At 42.6% G+C, this 27,994-nt stretch overlaps 4 protein-coding genes across 8 annotated transcripts; 3 read left to right on the forward strand and 1 right to left on the reverse strand.

Moving 5' to 3' along the window:
• Positions 1-213: 213 nt before the first annotated feature.
• On the forward strand, positions 214-4,463 carry LOC129582032 (PWWP domain-containing protein 2A-like). The gene is made up of 7 exons (XM_055473401.1): positions 214-372; positions 442-859; positions 1,346-1,744; positions 1,808-2,588; positions 2,740-2,883; positions 2,947-2,989; positions 3,095-4,463. Exons 2-7 carry the CDS (start codon positions 624-626, stop codon positions 3,985-3,987), a joined length of 2,496 nt encoding a protein of 831 aa, XP_055329376.1. The 5' UTR covers positions 214-372; positions 442-623; the 3' UTR covers positions 3,988-4,463.
• Positions 4,376-27,595, reverse strand: LOC129582037 (uncharacterized). 4 transcript variants are annotated; one of them, XM_055473410.1, is made up of 9 exons: positions 27,522-27,595; positions 26,946-27,098; positions 26,515-26,877; positions 26,116-26,197; positions 25,256-25,680; positions 24,589-24,872; positions 5,279-5,688; positions 5,093-5,217; positions 4,376-4,893 (listed from the first exon to the last, which is right to left on the reverse strand). In XM_055473410.1, the coding sequence occupies exons 5-9, from the start codon at positions 25,498-25,500 to the stop codon at positions 4,740-4,742; spliced, it is 1,218 nt and encodes a 405-aa protein (XP_055329385.1). In that variant the 5' UTR covers positions 25,501-25,680; positions 26,116-26,197; positions 26,515-26,877; positions 26,946-27,098; positions 27,522-27,595; the 3' UTR covers positions 4,376-4,739. The 4 variants fall into 4 exon arrangements, with proteins under 4 accessions (XP_055329385.1, XP_055329381.1, XP_055329383.1 ...); XM_055473406.1 differs by having other exon boundaries at positions 27,321-27,537; XM_055473408.1 differs by lacking the exon at positions 27,522-27,595 and adding an exon at positions 27,206-27,327.
• LOC129582035 (uncharacterized) lies at positions 6,296-24,812 on the forward strand. 2 transcript variants are annotated; one of them, XM_055473404.1, is made up of 2 exons: positions 6,296-8,205; positions 24,596-24,812. In XM_055473404.1, exons 1-2 carry the CDS (start codon positions 6,902-6,904, stop codon positions 24,612-24,614), a joined length of 1,323 nt encoding a protein of 440 aa, XP_055329379.1. In that variant the 5' UTR covers positions 6,296-6,901; the 3' UTR covers positions 24,615-24,812. The 2 variants fall into 2 exon arrangements, with proteins under 2 accessions (XP_055329379.1, XP_055329380.1); XM_055473405.1 differs by having other exon boundaries at positions 6,296-8,154.
• Positions 9,297-10,938, forward strand: LOC129582034 (uncharacterized). The gene is made up of 2 exons (XM_055473403.1): positions 9,297-10,827; positions 10,893-10,938. Exons 1-2 carry the CDS (start codon positions 9,299-9,301, stop codon positions 10,894-10,896), a joined length of 1,533 nt encoding a protein of 510 aa, XP_055329378.1. The 5' UTR covers positions 9,297-9,298; the 3' UTR covers positions 10,897-10,938.
• Positions 27,596-27,994: the final 399 nt, after the last annotated feature.

Consider the following 27,994-nt stretch of genomic DNA (forward strand, 5'->3'; position numbering starts at 1 on the left):
ACATCCCTCGCCGGCCCCGCGTGTGGTTTTGCTCTTTTGTTGAAAAGAGAACAAGGCTCGCTCAACAAGCCGGCTTGGAAGAGATCATGTTACGTAATCTATCCATGCCTGCAATCCACCCGCCCACAAAACGGCAGTCGCCTACCAACCTGATAACATGATTATCAAGCCAAATGGTTCACCATGTGAAGTAAGCCTGGTACCAGTGTGTGTATTGACAGCTGTACACCTGGTGTATGCTCCAGATTTTCACATTCCTGAACGGATGTTCCTGGATGTGTGTGGATTCCCTGGGTCCGTCTTCGACGTTTTCCTGAAGCTTCTGGGACCTGGCGATCTTAAGACCTGGAGCAGATGTCCACAATCCGACTGGTATGGGCTTGCCCTCTTTTCAGGATATTGATCATGTGGTATTTATTTTTCTTTTAATTTTCTTTTCAGAGAACCATCACCGATTTAATATTATCTTTTCTCTCAACCACATATTGTGGAGCAGCAGTCAGCACCATCAGCCGATGAAGCGTGCATGGCATATTCCCTTCGAAAGACAGCGGGAATTTATTGGTTGAAATAACTGCTGATCATCAGCCCGCGAATGTGAGACGGCTGGGTGGCCGCTGAGGATGCAGCGTAATCTACCACCAACGGTGTGGCGCCCCATGGCCGTGCAACCGCAGCCCTCGGGCTCGTCCTGCTCCAGCAACGAACCGGAATGGACGTCGGGTACTGAACAGGAAGGGGATCTGAGTGCCACGTGCAGTTGTCGTCTGGAGAGAGTGGAAGAAGATGTCCTGGTTGTCAGTGTGCAGCGGGATGATGGATGCCTGTTTCGGGGCGCCCTCCTCAAAGTCAAGTCCTGGTATGTCTGTTGTAAGCCTATTTGCTATATTGGCGCTACTCAGAAAATGTTGTTTCTTTGAACTGCTTCTCTGAAGATTTTTTTCTAAAATTTTATAGTTTTTTTATTTGATTTATTAAGTAAATTTTTTTAAAAATCTGTACGTGCATCACACATGACTTGAATTTATCGGAAACGGAAATGTGTCGTGGCATACACTTTTGTTAACTGCAGTGGTAACTAGTAATGACTGGTATGGTTCTGGTTTTACCCAGCTGTGTCATAACTTCTCACACGACGATTTTAATTGTGATAACTATAGCCATTGCAGTTATCGTTACATTACTTCGTCTTGTGGTTACATTTGGATAAGTTGCATTCGATTGTGCGAGTTCAGATTTCGTTAGTGGATCAAAATCGATTCGTGGTAGAATTTATGCGTGAGTATATCTGTAGGATATATAGTTCCTTCATGGGTTGATGGGTAATATGCATATGTCGTTACAGGCCCTGTCCTGACATTCCTCCTCTGGACGTGACATCCGCACCTGACGCTGTTGCCAGCACCGTCTCCGGTCTGTCAGAGGATGGCATGGGTGCTGGTGTCGGTACATTCCCCAAGGAGTTGTTAGCGTCGGTGCCAGACGGTGAGCAGGTGCCATTGGGACGGCCTAATCCCGTTATGGAGCCCATATCCGGTCTCGGTGGGTCGACCGAGCCGCCAGCCGCTGCTGCGGCCCCACAGGCCGATAGCGATCAGACTGTTAACAGCAGTGAGGGGCGCAGTGACTTTGCTGCCATTCAGTACCGCTGGTCGTATTTCCAGAAGAATCTTCCACAGTTGCCGCGGAAGAATATTCAATCCAAACGGGAAAAAGAGAAACTGGAAGCAGTTCCAAAACTCAGGTATGTGATATTCGGTGATTATGATAAAGGTGGATTTCTTAATTTTTTTTGTTTTCGTTGCAGACCGCGGAATTTCTTGTGCACGCGGTGTAAATTCGCGCTTCCGGGTTTCACGCAACCCCAGACACCCGCGTCGGTACCGGAAAGCACGGATGATGCCAACGGCATCGCAGCCGCCACCCCATCGCCGCCCACCAACGCCACTCCGTTGTCACCTTCCCACATTCGCAAACGGAAGCCGCCGGTTAAGCGGACCATCGTGCGACCGAGTTACATTATGGACGCGTACCCAACAGTGGGTCCTGATTTTCCCGGTATCAATTCGATGGTTTCCAGTGAATCGTCTGCACCGGTGGCCACTGAACAGCGCAAATCAACCACCCATCGCTCCAAACGCAACCATGGTGCAGCCAAGGAGAAAGAAGACCCGTTGGCTGTTGCGACGATCCTCTCGTCACCGACGTCCTCCGGAGATTCGGGGCTGAAAATCAAGTTCAAATTGTCCAGCGGAGCCGTCCCGGCTGATATTCCTAGCGTGAATAATAAACCGAAACGGGCGAAACGGGCCAAAGCGGCTCCCGAAGAGGATGAAGATGAATTTATGTGGCCACCCAAGCTGCGTATCGACGATGCTGCCGAAGAGATTAAAGATAAAGAGAGTCCGGATAGTCCGGAGGAATCGTCGGTCCAGGTTTCGGAGCCGGTGGTCAGCGATGTTTCGCGTCCCATGGTAACTCTGGCGACCCCTGCCAAACCAAAACGACGAGGCCGTCCTACTGCGAAGGTGCTTGAAAATGAAGCGGCGGGGCATGGGTCTATAGCGGAGACAACAGAAAAGCAGCCGGTTTGTACTTTGTAGCCTAATTTTTTCATTTCTTCTGTAGCGCTTGTTAATGAGTTTTATGATGCTACGATGGGTAATTTATGGTACCAAGAAGCTAAGGGTTTAACTAAGGCTTAGCATTTGGAAGAGGCATTACATAACTGATTTACAGGAGCAGAAGAAAGCGAGAACAAGGGATGCCATTTTATCCAAGTCCGAATCGGATGCTGATAATTTGCCAAAGGCTCGCTCTGTCGATAGCTGTGTCACTAAGGATGGTAGAACGTTCAACGTCGGTGACGTGGTGTGGGGAAAAGTAAGTCTCGTAGTGAGTATGAGATAAATATTGAAAATTGATGTTTTTCTAATCTTTTTGCAGTTGACTGGATATCCGTGGTGGCCAGGCAAAATCAACCATATAGGTATGAAGTTTTTCAGGCATATTTTGCACAGTATTTTCCAGGCGCCTTGAATCTTCCAGTGTAGACTGGTGCCAGATAAAGGCGAGTTGTTTTGTATCGTTGCAGTCGTATGCGATGATCCGATGCTACAGAATACCGCTAGTAGTGCCGCCTTGACGGATCCCCGTTCTCCTCCTGTGCTGCAGTATCAAGAAGCTCAAATCGAATGGTACGGTCAGAAATCGTCCATTTCCTACATTGAAGTTATGCAGTTGAGTCACTATGTGGAAGACTATCAGAAAAAATACAAGCCGAAAGAACGAGCCGGTGGCTATCCGGAAGCCATCAAGGCCGCCAACGCGGCGGCTAATCGGCCCAATCGCAACACAGTATCGACGGAACGCACTTCCGAGCCCGCACGCGACAGCGTCCCCCGTGGACGGGGGCGTGGCCGTGGCAAAGCCAGTGGACAACGTCGACGCGTTGTATCCGATGAAGATGTGGAAGAGCCGGACATCTTGTCACAGTTAGCCCGCGAGACGCTGGATAAAGAGCGGGCCCAAGCCGTCCAGGAACCTTCCCAGTCCAATGTCTCGCTACTGCCGAGTGCCCATGAGTCTTCTCTCACCGCGGTCAGCGGAGGCGAGATTCTGGCGAAGGATATTTATAACTTTGAGCCCACGGATACGTCGGCGGCCCCACATCCGCATGGGCCGCGCAGTGGACGCACGTCGTCGTCCAGTCGCGGGAGCGGTCACTCTGCGCACAACCATGAACATTTGGATCACAGCGGTATCACGGTGTTCCCGCTGGGCATACCGGGACGACATCAGGCCCAACCGCATTCCAGTCGTACTGGAAATTTTGCGTCGAGTTTCGGGCGGACCTTCCCGCTGGATATCCATCCACCCATTCTGCCGATGAACAATAATGTGGGAGTGACTAGTAATCAAAACGGCACGGGCTCATTTGCAGCGGAAGAACGACCGCCTGGCTCAAATGTCTGGCCAACTACATAAATACGAAACCTTTCTGTTTAATGAAATTGTACTGAAATTATTGGGGAGTGACGGAATGAGACAGTGAGCGTGGCTTTTGTGATGTAGGGACAGAGGGTGGGTTGATGTGCTGGGGAGCAGCGCAAATAAGGAGAAGGCGTGCAGATTTACGTATACATTGGGAATGTTTTTAAAAGAATTTAGTTGTAGTACTTATATTGTTTCTTTCGGGGACAGTGGTTTGCTTGTTTTTAGCATTGGGCTGTCGTAGTTGCTTATGTTGGAGCTTTATACGAAATGGCTGTTTTAATTTCATAGGTAATCCTTCGCGTTTTATGTTCTTGTCTGGTCTTTGTAGATAAATTAGGTGACGTGCACGTCTGACAGAATGAAATTGATTGTGTTTTTATTTCGGGAAGAACTGTCTTACGCGATCGGTACATTTGAGTGACTAGTTGTTCAAAATTCTTTACGCGGAATTAAACAATTTGAGAATGCGGCGCAGACTGACTGAGAATGCGACTGGCGATTGAGAGAAAAAAGTTGTTCAGTAAAAACACATAGCATCATTCCAGCTTAAAGGCATCATATACACCTTCGTTCTCAAAAAAAGAAAAAATAACATTCTAGGAATTTACCGCGCGATAGACTTCTGATCTCTGTCAGCCTCAGTCGGTGCATAACCTACTAACACGCGAATTCATCGCGCTAACCATAATGCCTGACGATTTAATCACATACTCGTATTTCCGTAAAACTACAATGCGAGCATTTTAAAATGTTCGAGACTCAACAACGCGAACGGCGGCCGTAGTATTCAATAGAAGATTCAGATCGCTGATGCTTGGGTAACGCCACAATTTCCAATATCTCCCGGTGTCCATGTTCGGATAAGATATGGAAAATGTGTACTTGGCGGCATCAAATCTAAAACCCGATTTGAAATCTCACTACATACAGTTAATACAGTCCGACAATTCTCATGGATTCTTTGAAATTGGTATACAAAAAATCCGCGTTTAAAATAGTATGCTTAATACCGGCAAAATAATTGCTGCGAAGGTTGTCTCAATTTCTCTTTTTCCTGTAATGGTGTGATATGATTTTATGATTTTAATCTACTTACCCTTCCACAGTCTGGAGAGTATCATCCCGCTCCGTCAGGGCGATCGTCAGAGAAAGCCCATTAATCGTTACGGGATTCGCCTTAGCAAATGCCGTTTGGACAATATTGAGAACAGTGGACGAATTCTGTAATAAAACGCCACATACTGCTAGAAATGTTACAAAATTAGCTGTTGGTCAAATGTACCGGAAATACGGACGTTTCCGTGGGACGTCGGAAGATATAAGAAAACGGATCGCGTATGGCCGATTCCACATACAAACTGAATGTGCTGTCCACTGGGCATTCTTCATCCGATATACCATTTTGACAGCTTTCTGTGACGATAGATTTATACCGTCTTTTCCCATCCTCCGTCAGACCAACGGGAGGAGCTTTGCTGAGGGTGTACGTATTATTAAATTCCGTTGTGTTCAGATTGATGGAAGCGTTGTTGAGTTTGTCATAGATAATTTGAGCATAAGTCAATCTGGCATCTAATGCCAAAACTGGACTTCGGCTACTGTAGGACCCGAGGACAAAAAAGTTAACGACGTAACCCTCAGGATCCAGATCCCATAGTACCACGTGCAACTCCTGAGCAAACTGGCGGTCACCTAAACAAAACATATACGTACACGATAGACGTACGGAGAGGAGTTAGGTTGCATTTACGGTATTATGGGTGGTCAAAATCTTCTGTGTAATCGATGCATGTAGCGTAAAGGCCAGAACAAGTAAAAACAACCCGATGAAAGAAGAGTAACGGGTGATATGGAATAAAATCTATTTTACATATTTTATCTAATTTTTATATTTATTACGTAAAATAACTATCTAACTTATATTTTATTACTACTTTTGCTCTTCTCTGAGTTAAGATTGTGTTTTAATATGAATGCTCGTGATTTGACATATGTCTTTTACATAGGCATCTCATTATGCGCAAGTTTGGGTGAAGATTGTGTTTTAATGATTCTCGTACACATGTTTCCTTGGCGTCTGATCTGTCAAAACATGCTCATTCCTTAATAACTCACAACACACAGTTTCTTTAGATATCTAACTGCTGGTATACTCTCATGTCGTATCCTAGGGGGTACAGATTACTTACAAACATCTGAACATTTTGTTTCTACCTACTCATATTATTCGTACAGTTCTGCAACATACTCATTTCTAAGGTACATCTGACTGTTGTATGTATGCCAGTTTCCATAAACATCTCATTGTCCGCAAGTGTGTAAGGCCCAAAACGTTTTTACAGTGCGTATCTTTCACAAACATCTGACGAGCTGCGTGCACTTTTGTTGCACGTTATTTGTTTGATTGTGCACAATTTTCATGAACTTTGCGATTTTAGCACACGTATCGCAATTGTCATCTGTGATCTGTCAGTTTCTGTAGACATTTAACCACGCACACGTCCATACGCTATTCTTCGTGCCTCTAAGTCTCGACATTTCTGTCGACAACTGCATTTCTATCTGAACGGGCGTCGTACAATTGCCATATTAAACAGTACACTTGCACTGAAGACTCTAAAACCATCCATCAAACTGCATGTTCTGCCCTTTGGCAACTTAGACTACACAATTTTTCATAGGAAACTGTAAAAAAGTTGCAGTAGATGTGAAGCTGCGTAGCTTATAGTAAAAGGTATTTAGCACGCTTTGTATTCCATTCTCGTCTCATTGATTGTTTTGTTCCTAAAGGTTTTCTTTTTTTGTTTTCGAGCTAAGCATTTATGTGTTAACTGGATTACTGGCCGTTACCCGCCATTTGCTATTGTTGTGCTTGCGGATTACTAATCGCAGGTAAGCAGAAACCATGTTTAACTTGGATGAAGTTTTGCGCTTTTATGCCGAGTTTCTGCAACAATGGTTGCATGAAAACTGGCCAGAAAAGGCAGAAGGGCTGTTTTCTCTCGATGCAATTGCCAATCTGTACGGGAAACAAAAGCTCATTCGTGAATACCGGGAAGCTAACGCCATACAGAGCGGTGGATCAAGGGGACTGGAATCCACAGACTGGACAAAGTACTTTACTCTGGAAAAGATCAACGAAAAGCAAACAAAGAAATTTTCAATATTGGAAATCACGTATCGCGTTAAAATCGAAAACCTCAATATGAAATTCGATCCTGTCACCTCAATGGAAGCAATGCCCAAAGTGTTCGAAGCTATATTCAGTGTCATTACGAAAGAATTCGGACCAGACGACAGAATCGTCATCCTTCTCTCCAGTCATACACTCAACCGCAAAGCTGATCTTCATATGAAAAGGTTACAAGATTTCAAGATTGACGACCTTATGGATATGATGGTCATGATTAATTCAAGCAACTCATTCTGCATCGACGAAAGTTTTCAAATTACAATTGTTCGGACCGTAATACCGGCTGGTGGAAGAAGAAGAAAACATATCCATACTACGGTTGACCGAAAACGATTCAGCTCGTCTATTGTTACAGTGACAACAGGAAACAACCTTTGCTTACCTGCAGCATTGGCGCTCGGTCATTTCAGAAACACTCATGATGTCAGCGGCAAAGACAAGATGAAATGGAAAGCTTTAACTAATCCTAGAGGGCGTAAGTTGGAAAAACTCGCGTGTCAGTTGGTCCAAGATGCGGGTCTCACTATTGGAAAAATGTTTGGGTTGGAAGATTTGCCGGCTTTTCAACGCGTTTTAAAGTGTCAAGTCAAGGTTATTTCTGTGCAGGAAGGAAACACTCTTATCGCTCAAGTGCCGGAGAAGAAGAAACCGGGAATGAAGCAGATTTACTTAATGTACGATAAAAATCATTTCGATCTGATAACTAAACCATCTGGATACCACATGCAGAGTTATTATTGCACAAACTGCGATCAAGGATACGGCCGAAAGACAGATCATCGCTGTGAACAGAGATGCAACATGTGTTATCGCAGTAAAAGCGATTGCAAGGCCAGTGACCCAAAGTTATGCCCCGATTGTGGACGAACTTTCACCAACAAAGAGTGCTTTGATGTGCACAAGACTTTACGAAAAAATGGAAGGACGCTTTGCGAGGATCTTTTCATCTGCTCCAAGTGCAACAAGTTTGTGAATATGCTCAATCGCCCGGATCAGGTTCATAACTGTGACGAAATGTACTGCTCAACCTGCAAAGACTGGGTGCCTCAAAATTCGCATAAATGTTACTTCCAACCTCTTGAACCAGAAGAATTGGATGCTAATCCGAAGTACATTTTCTTTGATTTCGAAACTTACACGTCGGTCGATGGTACTCACATTCCAAACTACGTCGTCGCGCAGTATTGCTGCGGAAAGGAATATCGTTTTCCTCCTGATGGTACTCCTCTAGCCGGTTATGATGTCATCGCAAACTTTTGCAAATGGCTTTTCCGTGAAGAGCATCGTGGCTACACGATAATTGCGCACAATCTGCGAGGATACGATGGACATTTCATTTTGGCCCACATGATAGACAATAACTTGAAGCCGGACATTCTTTGCCGTGGTAGTCAGCTGCTGAATATTCGCTACAAAGCTTTGGACATGAACGCCGTGGATACGCTTAACTTTGTGCAGCTGGCTTTGTCTAAATTTCCTAAAGCGGTCGGTCTTAAATCTGATGAGAAGAAAGGTGACTTCCTCACAAAATTAATCAGCCGGAAAATTGGGATAAAATTATTCCCTTCCCAAACCCGTCTTCTTACGGTATCGAAGCAATGTGTGCCGCCAAGCAGGTCGAATTCTTTAAATGGTATACAGGCGAAAAAACAAGAAGCAAGGACGTTTTGACTTTCGGCAGCAGTTAACCAGCTACTGTTCAATGGACGTGTCAGTTTTGCGGAAATGTGCCTTAAAATTCCGAGATGATTTTATGGCTCTAGCGTGCATTGATCCCTTTAAATCCGTAACCATTGCTTCAGCTTGTTTGAAATTTTTTCGAACTTTTAATCTCCGGAAGGAAGAAATCGGAGTCATTTCAGCTCACGGTTACCAAACCAACAGAATAACCAGCATGGAAGCAACTCAGTGGCTGACCTGGGTTAACAAAACAGAAGCTGATTGGCGAATCGAGCATGGGCGAAATGGAAAAGAGAAACGTATTAATGATTATTTTGTGGACGGCTACGATCAAGTTACCAACACGGTTTACGAATACAACGGATGCGTTTTTCATGGACATCCGGACTGCACCAACGCAAATGACCGTTCACCTTTTCAAACAAGACTATGCAAGAAGTTTACGAAGAATACCGGATCAAAGTTTGTTCTATAAAAGCTCGGGGCTTCAACTTTGTGGAAATGTGGTCATGCCAGTGGCGCGAGCAGTTAAAAGATCCAAGCATTCGGCAGTATATGAACGATATGTCCCTCCGCAGTCCTCTTCAACCAAAAGAAGCATTTAAAGGCGGCCGTACTAACGCAAACAGGCTACTTTACGAATGCGGTCCGAATGAGAAGATCCATCACTATGATATCGTCTCTTTGTATTCTTATGTCAACAAGAATTGTGTGTATCCAATCGGGCATCCGAAAATTATAACAGCAGACTTTAAGGATATAAGCGAATATTTTGGATTTGTAAAGTGTACAGTGCTTGCGCCGGGACAGTGCTTATTTCCTGTTTTGCCTGCAACTATAAATGGAAAGTTAATCTTCGCACTCTGCAGTAAATGTGCAGAGCTTCGGCAAAACGATTTTTGCACGCATGGCGACAAGGAGCGATTGCTGGAAGGTGTGTGGACTACTCCCGAACTGCATCATGCGATTTTACGTGGGTACAAAGTTGTTGCTGTTCATGAAGTCTGGCATTGGGAAATACGGAAAGAAAAATTGTTTGAAGACTTTGTTAACACATTCCTCAAAGAAAAAATTCAGGCAAGTGGATGGCCAAGTAACTGCACCACTGAAGCGGAACGGTTGGAGTTTGTCATAAAAGTGAAGGACGTGGAAGGTATTGAACTGGATTCCTCGCAAATCGAAGACAATCCAGGCCGAAAAGCAGTTGCAAAGTTGATGCTGAACTCATTCTGGGGCAAATTCGGACAAAATGACAATCTTCATCAGACGAAAATTTTCTTCAAGCCGAAAGATTACTATGACTTCCTCGTATCAAAATCTACCTGGATCCACAATGTCCATATCTTCAGTCCTGAATGTGTCATGGCAACTATTTCCAAAATCGACGACTATCTAGAAGGATCGTACACCGCCAATATCCCTATCGCAGCCTTTACGACGAGTTATGCCCGGCTGAAACGTTTGGATATGCTTGAGAAGTTAGGTGAACGAGTACTTTATTTTGACACAGATTCCGTTATTTTTGTTCAGCGGTCAGGCGAGTGGCAGCCACCAACAGGTACGATGCTTGGAGAATGGAGCAATCAGTTAGAATCGGGAGAGAGTCATATTGTCAAGTTTATTTCTCTGGGGCCCAAAGTTTATTATTACGAAACAGATACAGGAAGGATAGAAAGTAAAATTAAAGGCTTTACTCAAAATGGATATACGGAGAATATCCTAGCCGATTCTGGGGAAGGGCTGGTTCAAACAGGCCAGAGTATGGACTACAACCTTTGGAAATCGCTCTTGAAGAATGATGGCCAAACGGTGCGCGTTGTCTATCCCGAAACCATCAAAAGAAATGTCAACACTCATGAAATCAGCACCGTTCAACTGACGAAAACTCTCAGGCGAGTATACGATAAACGGATGCTGTTGGATGATTATAGTACTTTACCGTTTGGAACTCGCATGGAGTAAGTTAGAGTGTTCTTTCTGTACTTGTACAAAAAAAAAATTCGCACTATTTTTTTTTTGCCAGCTAGCGCGCCATATTCGAAGGGATGCGCAGGGACATGATGTCGTTGGAGCAAGTGTCGTAGTTTTCGATTTTGCAGTTTGTAACTGTTAGCATATAATAAAAAAAAAGAAAAAAAAAATTAAAAAAAAAAAAGCAAAAAAAAAGAGGGCGAATGCCCCAAATCTGTACCGGCTTTAGCTTGTCTGCGGCCAGGTTGAAATCGTTATGGCTTTGGGCTTCGTCGCTGAAACAAAAGCCGCTAGCGGTAATATTTTGTGCTGCTGTATTATGGTGTTATATAACTGCATGGAAGCAACCACAAAATATGATGAAACGGGGAGTAAATTGGCAGTGCAAGGTACTGCATCGAATATACTAGAAGAATAATGCTAGAGAAGTTACAAAAATCGGAAGAATGGTTAGCAAATGCGACCAGATGATGCGCGTTCCGTTCATTGAGCTTGTATTCAAATCGAAACATATGTAAAAATCTACGGGAAACTCATATGAAAAACTTCCGTTTTGCAACATTTCGCTGCAAAAACTTGTAGTTTTCCGTAGTCAAAAAAAAACGGAGGCTTTCGTTTTGGGATTCTCATTGACTTAACATACATTTTCGTAACTTTTAGGGAGTTTTTCGTTTTCACTTTTGGGAGTTTTTTGCTTCAGTTTCTTTGTTTTGTAAAACTTCCATTTCCGCACTAGCAAAAGAAATAAATATATTGACTTACTTTCACGCTTTTTGAAGAACGACAATCCATCTTACGCACATGTTCAAAGTGGCATTTCTAACTTGCATGTTTGCCGTGACATTTTCCAACTTCGTTGCATGTTTGCCGTTACATTTCCAACTTTGTTGCATGTTTGACATGACATTTTCAACTTTCTTGCATGTTTGACGTGACGTTTCTAACTTTATTGCATGTTTGCCGTGACATTTCCAACTTTCTTGTATGTTTCACGTGACAGTTCTAACTTCCCTGCATATTTGCCGTGACATTCCTAACTTTCTTAGATGTTTCACGTGACATTTCTAACTTTGTTTCATATTTGACATGACAATCCCAACTTTCTTGCATGTTTGCCGTGACATTTCCAACTTTTTTGCATGTTTCCCGTGACATTTCTAACTTCACTGCATGTTTGCCGTGACATTCCTAAATTTTCTGCATGTTTGGCGTGACATTTCTAACTTCACTGCATGTTTGCCGTGACATTTCTAACTTCACTGCATGTTTGCCGTGACATTCCTAAATTTTCTGCATGTTTGGCGTGACATTCCCAAATTTTCTGCATGTTTGGCGTTGCATTTCTAACTTTTGTTGCATATTTGACATGACAATCCCAACTTTCTTGCATGTTTACCGTTACATTTCCAACATTGTTGCATGTTTGCCGTGACATTTCCAACTTTGTTGCATGTTTGCCGTGATATTTCCAACTTTGTTGCATGTTTGGCATGATATTTCCAACTATGTAGCACTTGTGACGTGACATTCCCAAGTCCCTTGCATATGTGACACGACATTTTATGCTTTCCCACAAGTCAAGTATAATATTTTTGGCTTCTTTAAATGTTTTGGTACGGCACTCTGAACTTCCAACAGGTTTAGTGTGTTATGCTCAAGTTTTGCAATCGTTTCTTTTTCGATATGAATTAAATGCATGTTTGGCGCAAGTCAGCTGATTACACATCAGTAGGTTACACTAATGATGGGATCGGAATGCACACCTGGCGTCAGTTAGACGTTGGAATGCGGTGATTATCGCAAATGTAAGGGGACACCGACAGTAATCATGGGAACGGAATGCATGTTTGGCGCAAGTCAGCTAATTACACATCAGTAGGTTACACTAATGATGGGAACGGAATGCACACTTGGCGCCAGTTAGAAGTTGGAATGTGGTAATTATCGCAAATGTAAGGGGGCACCGACAGTAATCATGGGAACGGAATGCACGTTTGGCGTCAGTCAGACAATTACACATCGTTAAGTTACACTAATGATGGGAACAGAATGCACACCTGGCGTCAGTTAGACGTTGGAATGCGGTGATTATCGCAAATGTAAGGGGACACCGACAGTAATCATGGGAACGGAATGCATGTTTGGCGCAAGTCAGCTAATTACACATCAGTAGGTTACACTAATGATGGGAACGGAATGCACGTTTGGCGTCAGTCAGACAATTACACATCGTTAAGTTACACTAATGATAGGAACAGAATGCACACCTGGCGTCATTTAGACGTTTTTAATGTGGTAATTATCGCAAATGTAAGGGGACACCGACAGTAATCATGGGAACGGAATGCATGTTTGGCGCAAGTCAGCTAATTACACATCAGTAGGTTACACTAATGATGGGAACGGAATGCACACTTGGCGCCAGTTAGAAGTTGGAATGTGGTAATTATCGCAAATGTAAGGGGGCACCGACAGTAATCATGGGAACGGAATGCACGTTTGGCGTCAGTCAGACAATTACACATCGTTAAGTTACACTAATGATGGGAACGGAATGCACACCTGGCGTCAGTTGGAAGTTGGAATGTGGTAATTATCGCAAATGTAAAGGACCACCGACAGTAATCATGGGAACGGAATGCATGTTTGGCGTCAGTCAGATAATTACACATCGTTAAGTTACACTAATGATGGGAACGGAATGCACACCTGGCGTCAGTTAGACGTTGGAATGCGGTGATTATCGTAAATGTAAGGGGGGCACCGACAATAAACATGAGAACGCAATGCATGTTTGGCGCAAGTCAGCTAATTATACATCAGCAGGTTACACTAATGATGGGAACGGAATGCACACCTGGCGTCAGTTAGAAGTTGGAATGTGGTAATTATCGCAGTTGTATGGTTACACCGACATTAATCATGGGAACGGAATGCATGTTTGGCGCCAGTCATATAATTGCACATCGTTAAGTTACACTAATCATGGGAACGGAATGCACACCTGGCGTCAGTTAGACGTTAGAATCTGGTAATTATCGCAAATGTAAGAAGACACCGACAGTAATCATGGAAACGGAATGCTTGTTTTGCGCAAGTCAGGTGCATTCCCGCTCACTTTTCCTTATGCCTGATGCGACATTTTAGACTTTCTTACAAGTTTGGCGTGACATTCTCAAGAGTTTCGAAGTTATGCTATCATGTCTGGCACCAGTGCAGGTGCACTCCCATTCTCTTGCTTATGCTTGACAAAGCTTTCTTAACTTTCTTACGTGGTCGACGCGACATTCACAACTCTCGTACATGTTTGACGTGGCACTCCCAACTTTCTTACATGATTGATTGCTTTCTTGCATGTTTGACAAGGCATTCACCACTTTCTTGCTTTTGACATGGCATTCTTAATAATTTTGTTATACATGACGCCAGCGTAGTTACATCCACAACTTTCCCGCATGATTGACGCGACATTCTCGGGAATTTCGTTGCTATGTCAACATCCCAGTAAAGGCATTCCCACTCACTTTTCTTTATGCCTGGCGCGTCTCCACAAGAGTGGCGCGACAGCTTGAAGTCTTTTGTCGTTATGTCAATAAGCTTGGCGTTAGTTCAGATGCATTCCCACTGTCTTTGTTATGTCTGACGCGGCATTCTCAGCTTTATCATAGGCTTGACGCAACATTAATAAATTTCTCACACGTTTTCGCGCGTTATTCTCGACTTTCTTATCACTGTGACGCGATATCCTAATCTTTATACATGTATGACTCGACATTCTCAATTTTATCTCGTGCTGGGCACTGCAATTTCACATGTTTTGACACGACATTCAACTTTCCAGTTTGTGCATTATGTTTTGGAAACGTTCATGATGATGCATACTGTGTACAACTTTGCCATTCCTGTAGCAAATTTTTTTTTTGACCTTTCATGACCCTTTTTGCATGATGTCTGAAGTCGCAACCGATTGAGCATTTGGCACAACTTTGCATCCTCAACATTTCTACACAAAAATGTATAGGTGACCTTTCCGTGACCTTTCTGCATGGTGCCTGAAGTCGGAACCCATTGGGTATTTGGCACAACTTTGCATCCTCAACCTTTCTACACACAATTTATAGGTGACCTTTTTGTGACCTTTCTGCATGATGTCTGAAGTCGGAACCCATTGGACAATTGGCACAACTTTGCATCCTAAACATTTCTACACAAAAATCTACAGGTGACCTTTCCGTGACCTTTGAACATGGTTTCTGAAGTCGCAACCGATTAGGCATTGGTACAACTTTGCATCCAGAAAATTTTTATGCAGAACTTTTTTTTTGTGTCCTTTTTTTAACCTTTCTGCATTGTGTCTGAAGTCGGTTTTGTTTGTGCATTCAGTATAATTTTGCCTCCTCGACAATCCTGTAGTAAAATTTTTGTGCGACCTTTCCTAAATTTTTTTTTTCATGTCTGAAGTCGGTTTTGTTGGGGTATTCAGTACAACTTTGCATCTTGAACAAGCCAAAGTAACACTCTCAAACCAAATTATTTGCGTTTTTTATTATTTTCAATTCGAACTTTGTTCAAAATTTGCCTCTGGTCATAATTATTAAAAAGATCGAGAGGCCAGCACTGAATCGAAACAATGGATGATTACGGCAACGTCAAAGTCTGCGATGCTATGGGCCAGGAAGATGTTGACACTAAAGCATGTGAGTTAACTCTTTGTTCAAAAGGATTCAGACGTTGCCGTAATCATCCATTGCTTCCATTCAGTACTGTCCTGCTGAAAACGCGACAGTACTGAATGGAAGCAATGGATGATTACGGCAACTTCAGACATCATGCAAAAAGGGTCATGAAAGGTCAAAAAAAAAAATTTGCTACAGGAATGGCAAAGTTGTACACAGTATGCATCATCATGAACGTTTCCAAAACATAATGCACAAACTGGAAAGTTGAATGTCGTGTCAAAACATGTGAAATTGCAGTGCCCAGCACGAGATAAAATTGAGAATGTCGAGTCATACATGTATAAAGATTAGGATATCGCGTCACAGTGATAAGAAAGTCGAGAATAACGCGCGAAAACGTGTGAGAAATTTATTAATGTTGCGTCAAGCCTATGATAAAGCTGAGAATGCCGCGTCAGACATAACAAAGACAGTGGGAATGCATCTGAACTAACGCCAAGCTTATTGACATAACGACAAAAGACTTCAAGCTGTCGCGCCACTCTTGTGGAGACGCGCCAGGCATAAAGAAAAGTGAGTGGGAATGCCTTTACTGGGATGTTGACATAGCAACGAAATTCCCGAGAATGTCGCGTCAATCATGCGGGAAAGTTGTGGATGTAACTACGCTGGCGTCATGTATAACAAAATTATTAAGAATGCCATGTCAAAAGCAAGAAAGTGGTGAATGCCTTGTCAAACATGCAAGAAAGCAATCAATCATGTAAGAAAGTTGGGAGTGCCACGTCAAACATGTACGAGAGTTGTGAATGTCGCGTCGACCACGTAAGAAAGTTAAGAAAGCTTTGTCAAGCATAAGCAAGAGAATGGGAGTGCACCTGCACTGGTGCCAGACATGATAGCATAACTTCGAAACTCTTGAGAATGTCACGCCAAACTTGTAAGAAAGTCTAAAATGTCGCATCAGGCATAAGGAAAAGTGAGCGGAATGCACCTGACTTGCGCAAAACAAGCATTCCGTTTCCATGATTACTGTCGGTGTCTTCTTACATTTGCGATAATTACCAGATTCTAACGTCTAACTGACGCCAGGTGTGCATTCCGTTCCCATGATTAGTGTAACTTAACGATGTGCAATTATATGACTGGCGCCAAACATGCATTCCGTTCCCATGATTAATGTCGGTGTAACCATACAACTGCGATAATTACCACATTCCAACTTCTAACTGACGCCAGGTGTGCATTCCGTTCCCATCATTAGTGTAACCTGCTGATGTATAATTAGCTGACTTGCGCCAAACATGCATTGCGTTCTCATGTTTATTGTCGGTGCCTCCCTTACATTTACGATAATCACCGCATTCCAACGTCTAACTGACGCCAGGTGTGCATTCCGTTCCCATCATTAGTGTAACTTAACGATGTGTAATTATCTGACTGACGCCAAACATGCATTCCGTTCCCATGATTACTGTCGGTGGTCCTTTACATTTGCGATAATTACCACATTCCAACTTCCAACTGACGCCAGGTGTGCATTCCGTTCCCATCATTAGTGTAACTTAACGATGTGTAATTGTCTGACTGACGCCAAACGTGCATTCCGTTCCCATGATTACTGTCGGTGCCCCCTTACATTTGCGATAATTACCACATTCCAACTTCTAACTGGCGCCAAGTGTGCATTCCGTTCCCATCATTAGTGTAACCTACTGATGTGTAATTAGCTGACTTGCGCCAAACATGCATTCCGTTCCCATGATTACTGTCGGTGTCCCCTTACATTTGCGATAATTACCACATTAAAAACGTCTAAATGACGCCAGGTGTGCATTCTGTTCCTATCATTAGTGTAACTTAACGATGTGTAATTGTCTGACTGACGCCAACCGTGCATTCCGTTCCCATGATTACTGTCGGTGTCCCCTTACATTTGCGATAATCACCGCATTCCAACGTCTAACTGACGCCAGGTGTGCATTCCGTTCCCATCATTAGTGTAACTTAACGATGTGCAATTATATGACTGGCGCCAAACATGCATTCCGTTCCCATGGTTAATGTCGGTGTAATCTTACATTTGCGATAATTACCACATTCCAACGTCTAAATGACGCCAGGTGTGCATTCCGTTCCCATCATTAGTGTAACTTAACGATGTGTAATTGTCTGACTGACGCCAAACGTGCATTCCGTTCCCATGATTACTGTCGGTGCCCCCTTACATTTGCGATAATTACCACATTCCAACTTCTAACTGGCGCCAAGTGTGCATTCCGTTCCCATCATTAGTGTAACCTACTGATGTGTAATTAGCTGACTTGCGCCAAACATGCATTCCGTTCCCATGATTACTGTCGGTGTCCCCTTACATTTGCGATAATCACCGCATTCCAACGTCTAACTGACGCCAGGTGTGCATTCTGTTCCCATCATTAGTGTAACTTAACGATGTGTAATTGTCTGACTGACGCCAAACGTGAATTCCGTTCCCATGATTACTGTCGGTGCCCCCTTACATTTGCGATAATTACCACATTCCAACGTCTAAATGACGCCAGGTGTGCATTCCGTTCCCATCATTAGTGTAACTTAACGATGTGTAATTGTCTGACTGACGCCAAACGTGCATTCCGTTCCCATGATTACTGTCGGTGCCCCCTTACATTTGCGATAATTACCACATTCCAACTTCTAACTGGCGCCAAGTGTGCATTCCGTTCCCATCATTAGTGTAACCTACTGATGTGTAATTAGCTGACTTGCGCCAAACATGCATTCCGTTCCCATGATTACTGTCGGTGTCCCCTTACATTTGCGATAATCACCGCATTCCAACGTCTAACTGACGCCAGGTGTGCATTCTGTTCCCATCATTAGTGTAACTTAACGATGTGTAATTGTCTGACTGACGCCAAACGTGCATTCCGTTCCCATGATTACTGTCGGTGCCCCCTTACATTTGCGATAATTACCACATTCCAACTTCTAACTGGCGCCAAGTGTGCATTCCGTTCCCATCATTAGTGTAACCTACTGATGTGTAATTAGCTGACTTGCCCCAAACATGCATTCCGTTCCCATGATTACTGTCGGTGTCCCCTTACATTTGCGATAATCACCGCATTCCAACGTCTAACTGACGCCAGGTGTGCATTCTGTTCCCATCATTAGTGTAACTTAACGATGTGTAATTGTCTGACTGACGCCAAACGTGCATTCCGTTCCCATGATTACTGTCGGTGCCCCCTTACATTTGCGATAATTACCACATTCCAACTTCTAACTGGCGCCAAGTGTGCATTCCGTTCCCATCATTAGTGTAACCTACTGATGTGTAATTAGCTGACTTGCGCCAAACATGCATTCCGTTCCCATGATTACTGTCGGTGTCCCCTTACATTTGCGATAATCACCGCATTCCAACGTCTAACTGACGCCAGGTGTGCATTCCGATCCCATCATTAGTGTAACCTACTGATGTGTAATCAGCTGACTTGCGCCAAACATGCATTTAATTCATATCGAAAAAAGAAACGATTGCAAAACTTGAGCATAACACACTAAACCTGTTGGAAGTTCAGAGTGCCGTACCAAAACATTTAAAGAAGCCAAAAATATTATACTTGACTTGTGGGAAAGCATAAAATGTCGTGTCACATATGCAAGGGACTTGGGAATGTCACGTCACAAGTGCTACATAGTTGGAAATATCATGCCAAACATGCAACAAAGTTGGAAATATCACGGCAAACATGCAACAAAGTTGGAAATGTCACGGCAAACATGCAACAATGTTGGAAATGTAACGGTAAACATGCAAGAAAGTTGGGATTGTCATGTCAAATATGCAACAAAAGTTAGAAATGCAACGCCAAACATGCAGAAAATTTGGGAATGTCACGCCAAACATGCAGAAAATTTAGGAATGTCACGGCAAACATGCAGTGAAGTTAGAAATGTCACGGCAAACATGCAGTGAAGTTAGAAATGTCACGCCAAACATGCAGAAAATTTAGGAATGTCACGGCAAACATGCAGTGAAGTTAGAAATGTCACGGGAAACATGCAAAAAAGTTGGAAATGTCACGGCAAACATGCAAGAAAGTTGGGATTGTCATGTCAAATATGAAACAAAGTTAGAAATGTCACGTCAAACATCCAAGAAAGTTGGGAATGTCACGGCAAACATGCAGTGAAGTTAGAAATGTCACGCGAAACATGCAAGAAAGTTGGAAATGTCACGGCAAACATGCAATAAAGTTAGAAACGTCACGTCAAACATGCAAGAAAGTTGAAAATGTCATGTCAAACATGCAACAAAGTTGGAAATGTAACGGCAAACATGCAACGAAGTTGGAAAATGTCACGGCAAACATGCAAGTTAGAAATGCCACTTTGAACATGTGCGTAAGATGGATTGTCGTTCTTCAAAAAGCGTGAAAGTAAGTCAATATATTTATTTCTTTTGCTAGTGCGGAAATGGAAGTTTTACAAAACAAAGAAACTGAAGCAAAAAACTCCCAAAAGTGAAAACGAAAAACTCCCTAAAAGTTACGAAAATGTATGTTAAGTCAATGAGAATCCCAAAACGAAAGCCTCCGTTTTTTTTTTGACTACGGAAAACTACAAGTTTTTGCAGCGAAATGTTGCAAAACGGAAGTTTTTCATATGAGTTTCCCGTAGATTTTTACATATGTTTCGATTTGAATACAAGCTCAATGAACGGAACGCGCATCATCTGGTCGCATTTGCTAACCATTCTTCCGATTTTTGTAACTTCTCTAGCATTATTCTTCTAGTATATTCGATGCAGTACCTTGCACTGCCAATTTACTCCCCGTTTCATCATATTTTGTGGTTGCTTCCATGCAGTTATATAACACCATAATACAGCAGCACAAAATATTACCGCTAGCGGCTTTTGTTTCAGCGACGAAGCCCAAAGCCATAACGATTTCAACCTGGCCGCAGACAAGCTAAAGCCGGTACAGATTTGGGGCATTCGCCCTCTTTTTTTTTTGCTTTTTTTTTTTAAATTTTTTTTTCTTTTTTTTTTATTATATGCTAACAGTTACAAACTGCAAAATCGAAAACTACGACACTTGCTCCAACGACATCATGTCCCTGCGCATCCCTTCGAATATGGCGCGCTAGCTGGCAAAAAAAAATAGTGCGAATTTTTTTTTTGTACAAGTACAGAAAGAGCACTCTAACTTACTCCATGCGAGTTCCAAACGGTAAAGTACTATAATCATCCAACAGCATCCGTTTATCGTATACTCGCCTGAGAGTTTTCGTCAGTTGAACGGTGCTGATTTCATGAGTGTTGACATTTCTTTTGATGGTTTCGGGATAGACAACGCGCACCGTTTGGCCATCATTCTTCAAGAGCGATTTCCAAAGGTTGTAGTCCATACTCTGGCCTGTTTGAACCAGCCCTTCCCCAGAATCGGCTAGGATATTCTCCGTATATCCATTTTGAGTAAAGCCTTTAATTTTACTTTCTATCCTTCCTGTATCTGTTTCGTAATAATAAACTTTGGGCCCCAGAGAAATAAACTTGACAATATGACTCTCTCCCGATTCTAACTGATTGCTCCATTCTCCAAGCATCGTACCTGTTGGTGGCTGCCACTCGCCTGACCGCTGAACAAAAATAACGGAATCTGTGTCAAAATAAAGTACTCGTTCACCTAACTTCTCAAGCATATCCAAAAGTTTCAGCCGGGCATAACTCGTCGTAAAGGCTGCGATAGGGATATTGGCGGTGTACGATCCTTCTAGATAGTCGTCGATTTTGGAAATAGTTGCCATGACACATTCAGGACTGAAGATATGGACATTGTGGATCCAGGTAGATTTTGATACGAGGAAGTCATAGTAATCTTTCGGCTTGAAGAAAATTTTCGTCTGATGAAGATTGTCATTTTGTCCGAATTTGCCCCAGAATGAGTTCAGCATCAACTTTGCAACTGCTTTTCGGCCTGGATTGTCTTCGATTTGCGAGGAATCCAGTTCAATACCTTCCACGTCCTTCACTTTTATGACAAACTCCAACCGTTCCGCTTCAGTGGTGCAGTTACTTGGCCATCCACTTGCCTGAATTTTTTCTTTGAGGAATGTGTTAACAAAGTCTTCAAACAATTTTTCTTTCCGTATTTCCCAATGCCAGACTTCATGAACAGCAACAACTTTGTACCCACGTAAAATCGCATGATGCAGTTCGGGAGTAGTCCACACACCTTCCAGCAATCGCTCCTTGTCGCCATGCGTGCAAAAATCGTTTTGCCGAAGCTCTGCACATTTACTGCAGAGTGCGAAGATTAACTTTCCATTTATAGTTGCAGGCAAAACAGGAAATAAGCACTGTCCCGGCGCAAGCACTGTACACTTTACAAATCCAAAATATTCGCTTATATCCTTAAAGTCTGCTGTTATAATTTTCGGATGCCCGATTGGATACACACAATTCTTGTTGACATAAGAATACAAAGAGACGATATCATAGTGATGGATCTTCTCATTCGGACCGCATTCGTAAAGTAGCCTGTTTGCGTTAGTACGGCCGCCTTTAAATGCTTCTTTTGGTTGAAGAGGACTGCGGAGGGACATATCGTTCATATACTGCCGAATGCTTGGATCTTTTAACTGCTCGCGCCACTGGCATGACCACATTTCCACAAAGTTGAAGCCCCGAGCTTTTATAGAACAAACTTTGATCCGGTATTCTTCGTAAACTTCTTGCATAGTCTTGTTTGAAAAAGGTGAACGGTCATTTGCGTTGGTGCAGTCCGGATGTCCATGAAAAACGCATCCGTTGTATTCGTAAACCGTGTTGGTAACTTGATCGTAGCCGTCCACAAAATAATCATTAATACGTTTCTCTTTTCCATTTCGCCCATGCTCGATTCGCCAATCAGCTTCTGTTTTGTTAACCCAGGTCAGCCACTGAGTTGCTTCCATGCTGGTTATTCTGTTGGTTTGGTAACCGTGAGCTGAAATGACTCCGATTTCTTCCTTCCGGAGATTAAAAGTTCGAAAAAATTTCAAACAAGCTGAAGCAATGGTTACGGATTTAAAGGGATCAATGCACGCTAGAGCCATAAAATCATCTCGGAATTTTAAGGCACATTTCCGCAAAACTGACACGTCCATTGAACAGTAGCTGGTTAACTGCTGCCGAAAGTCAAAAACGTCCTTGCTTCTTGTTTTTTCGCCTGTATACCATTTAAAGAATTCGACCTGCTTGGCGGCACACATTGCTTCGATACCGTAAGAAGACGGGTTTGGGAAGGGAATAATTTTATCCCAATTTTCCGGCTGATTAATTTTGTGAGGGAAGTCACCTTTCTTCTCATCAGATTTAAGACCGACCGCTTTAGGAAATTTAGACAAAGCCAGCTGACAAAGTTAAGCGTATCCACGGCGTTCATGTCCAAAGCTTTGTAGCGAATATTCAGCAGCTGACTACCACGGCAAAGAATGTCCGGCTTCAAGTTATTGTCTATTATGTGGGCCAAAATGAAATGTCCATCGTATCCTCGCAGATTGTGCGCAATTATCGTGTAGCCACGATGCTCTTCACGGAAAAGCCATTTGCAAAAGTTTGCGATGACATCATAACCGGCTAGAGGAGTACCATCAGGAGGAAAACGATATTCCTTTCCGCAGCAATACTGCGCGACGACGTAGTTTGGAATGTGAGTACCATCGACCGACGTGTAAGTTTCGAAATCAAAGAAAATGTACTTCGGATTAGCATCCAATTCTTCTGGTTCAAGAGGTTGGAAGTAACATTTATGCGAATTTTGAGGCACCCAGTCTTTGCAGGTTGAGCCAAAAAGCTGTCAACAAATGATAGGACGAGTATGTTTGCGTGCCAGGATAGAAACTGACCACCAAAGTGAAAACAAAAGTAACTTTTAATGCAAAATGCGGCGCCACATGAACTAGTCTGCATCATGTCCCGGCATAACGAAGACATCGCTGCGCCTGTCACGCTGCAGCTATTCTTTATTTGCGAGGAGTTCAAAAATTAATTGCACGTGTATAAATTACAGTAGTGGCAATAACTGTTGTGATTTCTGCAATGACACCACCATCTAAAAGGCAGAAATTTCTTAATCTATGCGACAAAAAGATTATCAGTTTAAAGATCGAGTTAATCAATGATGAAACGGAGCAAGCCTTGTTAGAAAGCGATTCCGAAAGCACCAGCGATAGCGATTTTGTTGCGCTTGAATCAGAAGACGACGATGTTGAGTTCATGTTGAAATTTAAAGTGTGTCTCCAGAGCCGTCGTTATTTAAGCCGGCAACAAATGCAAAGTGAAAGTCAAACAAACTGAAATGCAAAATATGCTGGTAATTCCGTAATTAATCACGCAAGCGACATATCAGATCATTACATATGAAATTATACAAATCCATTATATACAGTTGTTGGCAGAATGTTGACAACAAAGAACTCTGCTGGCTGACATATACGTGTGTATGTCTGGGTAAGTAATGGTTGCGCTTCGATATCGAAGCGCAACGCTTACATGGAAGAGTAAGCTGATAACCCATCCCAGAATTCTTGTTTACGAATGAGCACGTTTGCTTGTTTACGCGCCGTTGACTCACGCTTTTTACCCAACTGCCGCGCAAACTGCCGCGTAAAGAATACACAGAGATTTTGACCACCCATATTGAAAATGTCCAACACGAACACGATCTTTTATTTTGGTTGATACGGATGACATAACTTTGTACGCACTGATTTTTCATCTTTCTTCTTTCTTTCAGTTTGCGATAATAAATTATAAAATTAGTTGAACTCGCAGCTCAAATTATTGATTACTGTAAGTAATTTTCTGGCAGCTCAGAATACGGATACGGGTTACATGGGCATGGCATACTTTACAACACATAATATCGTAGTAATTGTTATGCTATGGCATTACAATTTTATGCTCGTAAATTTGTTTTTCTTATTGAGTGTACGATTAAATTTGACGCAGACAAATACATGTTGTTCTGCTCTAAAAGTAATTTATATTTCTGGGGTAGAATTATTTATTACCTTGCAGAGTTCTGTTCAAGCGTTGAGTCAGCACCGATTCCAGCAGCGGCATCAACTGGACATGAAGCGGTCGATCAAGGTACATGCGGAATGAATATTGTGGATCCAGTTCCAATGTTTTTGACCAATGCAGTTTACCGACGGCGGCATATAAATTTTCGAATCTTGAGGGCATGTGGTACCGGTCTCCATATTTCTGCTCTTTCAGGGAATTTAAGTTCAGCTGTCCGACATACAGTTCTTTATTCACTGTCAGTGCAAAACTCAATGGCGATGCAACGATCCTACAACATAAAAAATTAATGATGACAAGGTGACTTTTGTTATACTGTAATATTTTAATTGAATAGATAATCGAAACTCAGTAAGCACAAGCACTTAGCACAAGTTACATACAAGATGATGTTATTAGATTAGTTACTATCTTTTTTCAGCTATGTATTTCACTGCTAAGCCATCTGTTAAAGTTTAAAACTAATAATTTATAAACCTGCGTAAGATTTAAACGTTTCAGAACTTTTGAACTCGAAATATTCAAAACTTCAGTGCCGATGAGGCCAATCGAAATAAGAGGGCGGCCCGAAAAAATTGCTATATGACACTATATCATATTGCTACGTGTACTGACCACAAAAAGATTCAATTTATACGTATACACAGTGATTACTGGGAATAGGAGCCATTTGTCCTGGAAAGGATAGTCCACTGCGCAGCCATGTTGCCCAGATGAACATCCACAATATCAGCGGCACTATCATTGAGACAGCCTCGCTTAGCTCGTTCTTGCATAGCCAGTTCGAAAAGGTCATTCTTTGCGCGATATGACTCTGATCCCCGATACGTCTGGTTCGCCTTCAAGAAAGCCCTGGATCCGGCTCCAGTAAACATGGGCGTGTCGTAATGTAAGATCATGCCTTTCGTTTGCAATAGCTGGCGGAAGTCCTCGACTGAAGGAGGAATTACTGTACCTTCTTCAGCTGACGTACTGAGGCATTTGCGGACAACGTTTGGTGCGGTACTAAGTTTGGCACCGCAACCATTTTCGGAGGGTTAGGAATTCGAAGAATATACAGGATTACCATCAGTGGTATCCTAAAAATAACTTCTGGCTCAATACAAGGTAGTTGCGACGTTATGTATGCACAAGCAGAAAATTATAAATTATTAACAAAATACCGTAACTCGTATATTTGTGAGAGTGCACCGGGACGTTAGAATTCAAATTATTCAAAATTTCAGCAGTCAATCAATCAGTTAAATGATTGTCGGTAAATAAAATAAGCCTTAGACAGAGGTTCAAGTTGCAAGGGATCAACCATAAGATTCGAGCCGCCTTAACCCGTCACAACTGCATCAAAAATTCAGGCATTCTGCGCGTGATTGCCGGAAAGAGCAGATAGCTTTAATGATTGGCAGTATAATACTGTAACCGAATGCATTGAAATTTGTATATGCCCAAGAGTTTTTTATGTACTGTCTAAACTACGCGGTTAAACAGCGTCATTCGATTTTTTAGCTGTTCATTACCCGTTTCCTGAAAAATACATTGTGCCGTTTTCAAGGAAGACGATTTGGGCGCGCAGGTCCCTACTTGTCGAGTCAGCTCCTCCTATTCAGTGGACACCAAATTGTGAATAAACAGCTAAGCAGCACAGTAAAAGCGATGTGATACTTTACTATATTTTAATGAGCTATAGTACAATACAACCGCGTGGTTAATCTGTTAGTACAAATGTGGTTTCCATATTATGGTATCGTCATTATTGCTTTGATGAGCAACGTTTTTGGACTGCAAAGTCAGAAGACTTCGTCACAAAAGCACGGTATACCGAATTATAATTACGCACACAAAACAATGGATGTCTGTATGTATGTAGACAGAGAACAGCATGTTCGCCTAGGTTCCATGTAGAAATAAAAGCTCACCCCAAGCATACGTAAGGGCATCCTCTAGTTCGGTTACCGAAAGACCGTTAATATGAACGGCAACCTGATGAGTTCCCATAGCATCCGGCAGTTGGAGGAAGGATCTGAGTTGTCGTAAAAAAATTGCATGAATCGGCATACCAGCCATCTGGCCGGTTTTTGTGGAGCGTATATAGAAGCGCAGGGCCTCAGTGCCCTGCAGGCGCTGCAAATTGTAATAGCGCATCCCATCGTCGATATTCCGAGTCCGGGTAACGTTTGTACCGTGCCATACTGTCTCATTCGTAACACCGAAATTTGTATGATTAAAAAAATCTACCACATCCGGACACAAAGTCAGTGTGGCTTGTGAAGCATGACCTTCTGCAATATGTTCCGCAGAACATTTACTAAACTACAAGTAATTTGTCGCGAATTATGAGAAAACGTACCTATTTCACGCCAAGATGTGCGCGGGACTTCATCCTGTCGTGGAAGAGAATCCAGCACTTGGTTGAATATTGAATAGTTGAGGTTTTGGGTGGTCCCGGAAGAAATTGCCAGTGCAAAAAACAGCAACACCTTCATCATTCTTTCTGCAGCACCTACGCGAAATGTACCAACAAGACAAATACAGTCGATGCATATATGGAAGTATTGCCAGTAGAAAAACTACTGTAAAGAAACCCTGCTCGTATTATTACTCTAATACATAAGTTCGAGCTCTGTATTGCACACAACTAACTGTAAGAATGAGGGTGTAAAATGTAAAATTGTAACCTGTGAATACGGAACAGAAAAGAACAGCCAGAGGATATATTCCGCACCTTTTTTACTAACTGTAAGCATAAGCAACTGGCAAAACTCGGGAAGTCCGATATATGTTGTACCGCTAAAAAGTCGATCTCGCGCCAGAATTAGCCGGCAGTATGAATAATTATTAGTGACAAGTAAGTAACAATAAACAAAACAGCATTTCTACTTAATCGCTGTGTACTATACTGGGAGTTCAACATGAGAAAACGTACGACTAGGAACTCAAAGTTTTTCCCTTCCGCCAAATGGCGTCAATAAATGAGCGCAGGTCAAGCAGGGATGTTGATGCCGTTTATGTTTTTGCGTGATAAACGGATTAAGTTCGCGAGTGCATTCATTTATTTCAGTGCCGGTCGATATCTCCCACGCACAAATGTGGGAAACGTAAACTGCAATGGAATGATACGGCTGGCTTACGAAAATTTTGGCGCAATATTGATAATGCTTGCAAGATTAGTGAAACCATCACCAAAATCTTACGGTGTTTGACTACGTTACGTCTACGTAGCTTCTGAAGTTAGCAAATGGGCATAAATAGTTGCATCACGCTATTGCAATTAATTCAGTACGTGATAATTCGTTCATGTTACCGTACTGAATTGTGTTGTGCTGAATTGTTTCACCTTTTTAGAATTTTCAACGATAGCAATGTACTGTGTGCATTTATTTTGCTGCTCGGCCTATG

Source organism: Paramacrobiotus metropolitanus, unplaced genomic scaffold, assembly GCF_019649055.1.
Source record: "Paramacrobiotus metropolitanus isolate TYO unplaced genomic scaffold, Prichtersi_v1.0 Parri_scaffold0000006, whole genome shotgun sequence".
Lineage (NCBI taxonomy): Eukaryota > Metazoa > Tardigrada > Eutardigrada > Parachela > Macrobiotidae > Paramacrobiotus > Paramacrobiotus metropolitanus.

Bases quoted from the DNA above. Each gene is read 5' to 3' on its own strand.
- LOC129582032 (XM_055473401.1), top strand. From the start codon at position 624: ATGCAGCGTAATCTACCACCAACGGTGTGGCGCCCCATGGCCGTGCAA. The intron at 860-1,345 runs GTATGTCTGTTG...ATGTCGTTACAG, and splicing joins CTCCTCAAAGTCAAGTCCTG to GCCCTGTCCTGACATTCCTC. The intron at 2,990-3,094 runs GTATGAAGTTTT...GTATCGTTGCAG, and splicing joins AGGCAAAATCAACCATATAG to TCGTATGCGATGATCCGATG.
- LOC129582035 (XM_055473404.1), top strand. From the start codon at position 6,902: ATGTTTAACTTGGATGAAGTTTTGCGCTTTTATGCCGAGTTTCTGCAA.
- LOC129582034 (XM_055473403.1), top strand. From the start codon at position 9,299: ATGCAAGAAGTTTACGAAGAATACCGGATCAAAGTTTGTTCTATAAAA.
- LOC129582037 (XM_055473410.1), bottom strand. From the start codon at position 25,500: ATGATCTTACATTACGACACGCCCATGTTTACTGGAGCCGGATCCAGG. The intron at 5,689-24,588 runs GTAATAAATAAT...TGTTTTGTTTAG, and splicing joins CTTGAACAGAACTCTGCAAG to GTGACCGCCAGTTTGCTCAG. The intron at 5,218-5,278 runs GTACATTTGACC...GTTTTATTACAG, and splicing joins CGGAAACGTCCGTATTTCCG to AATTCGTCCACTGTTCTCAA.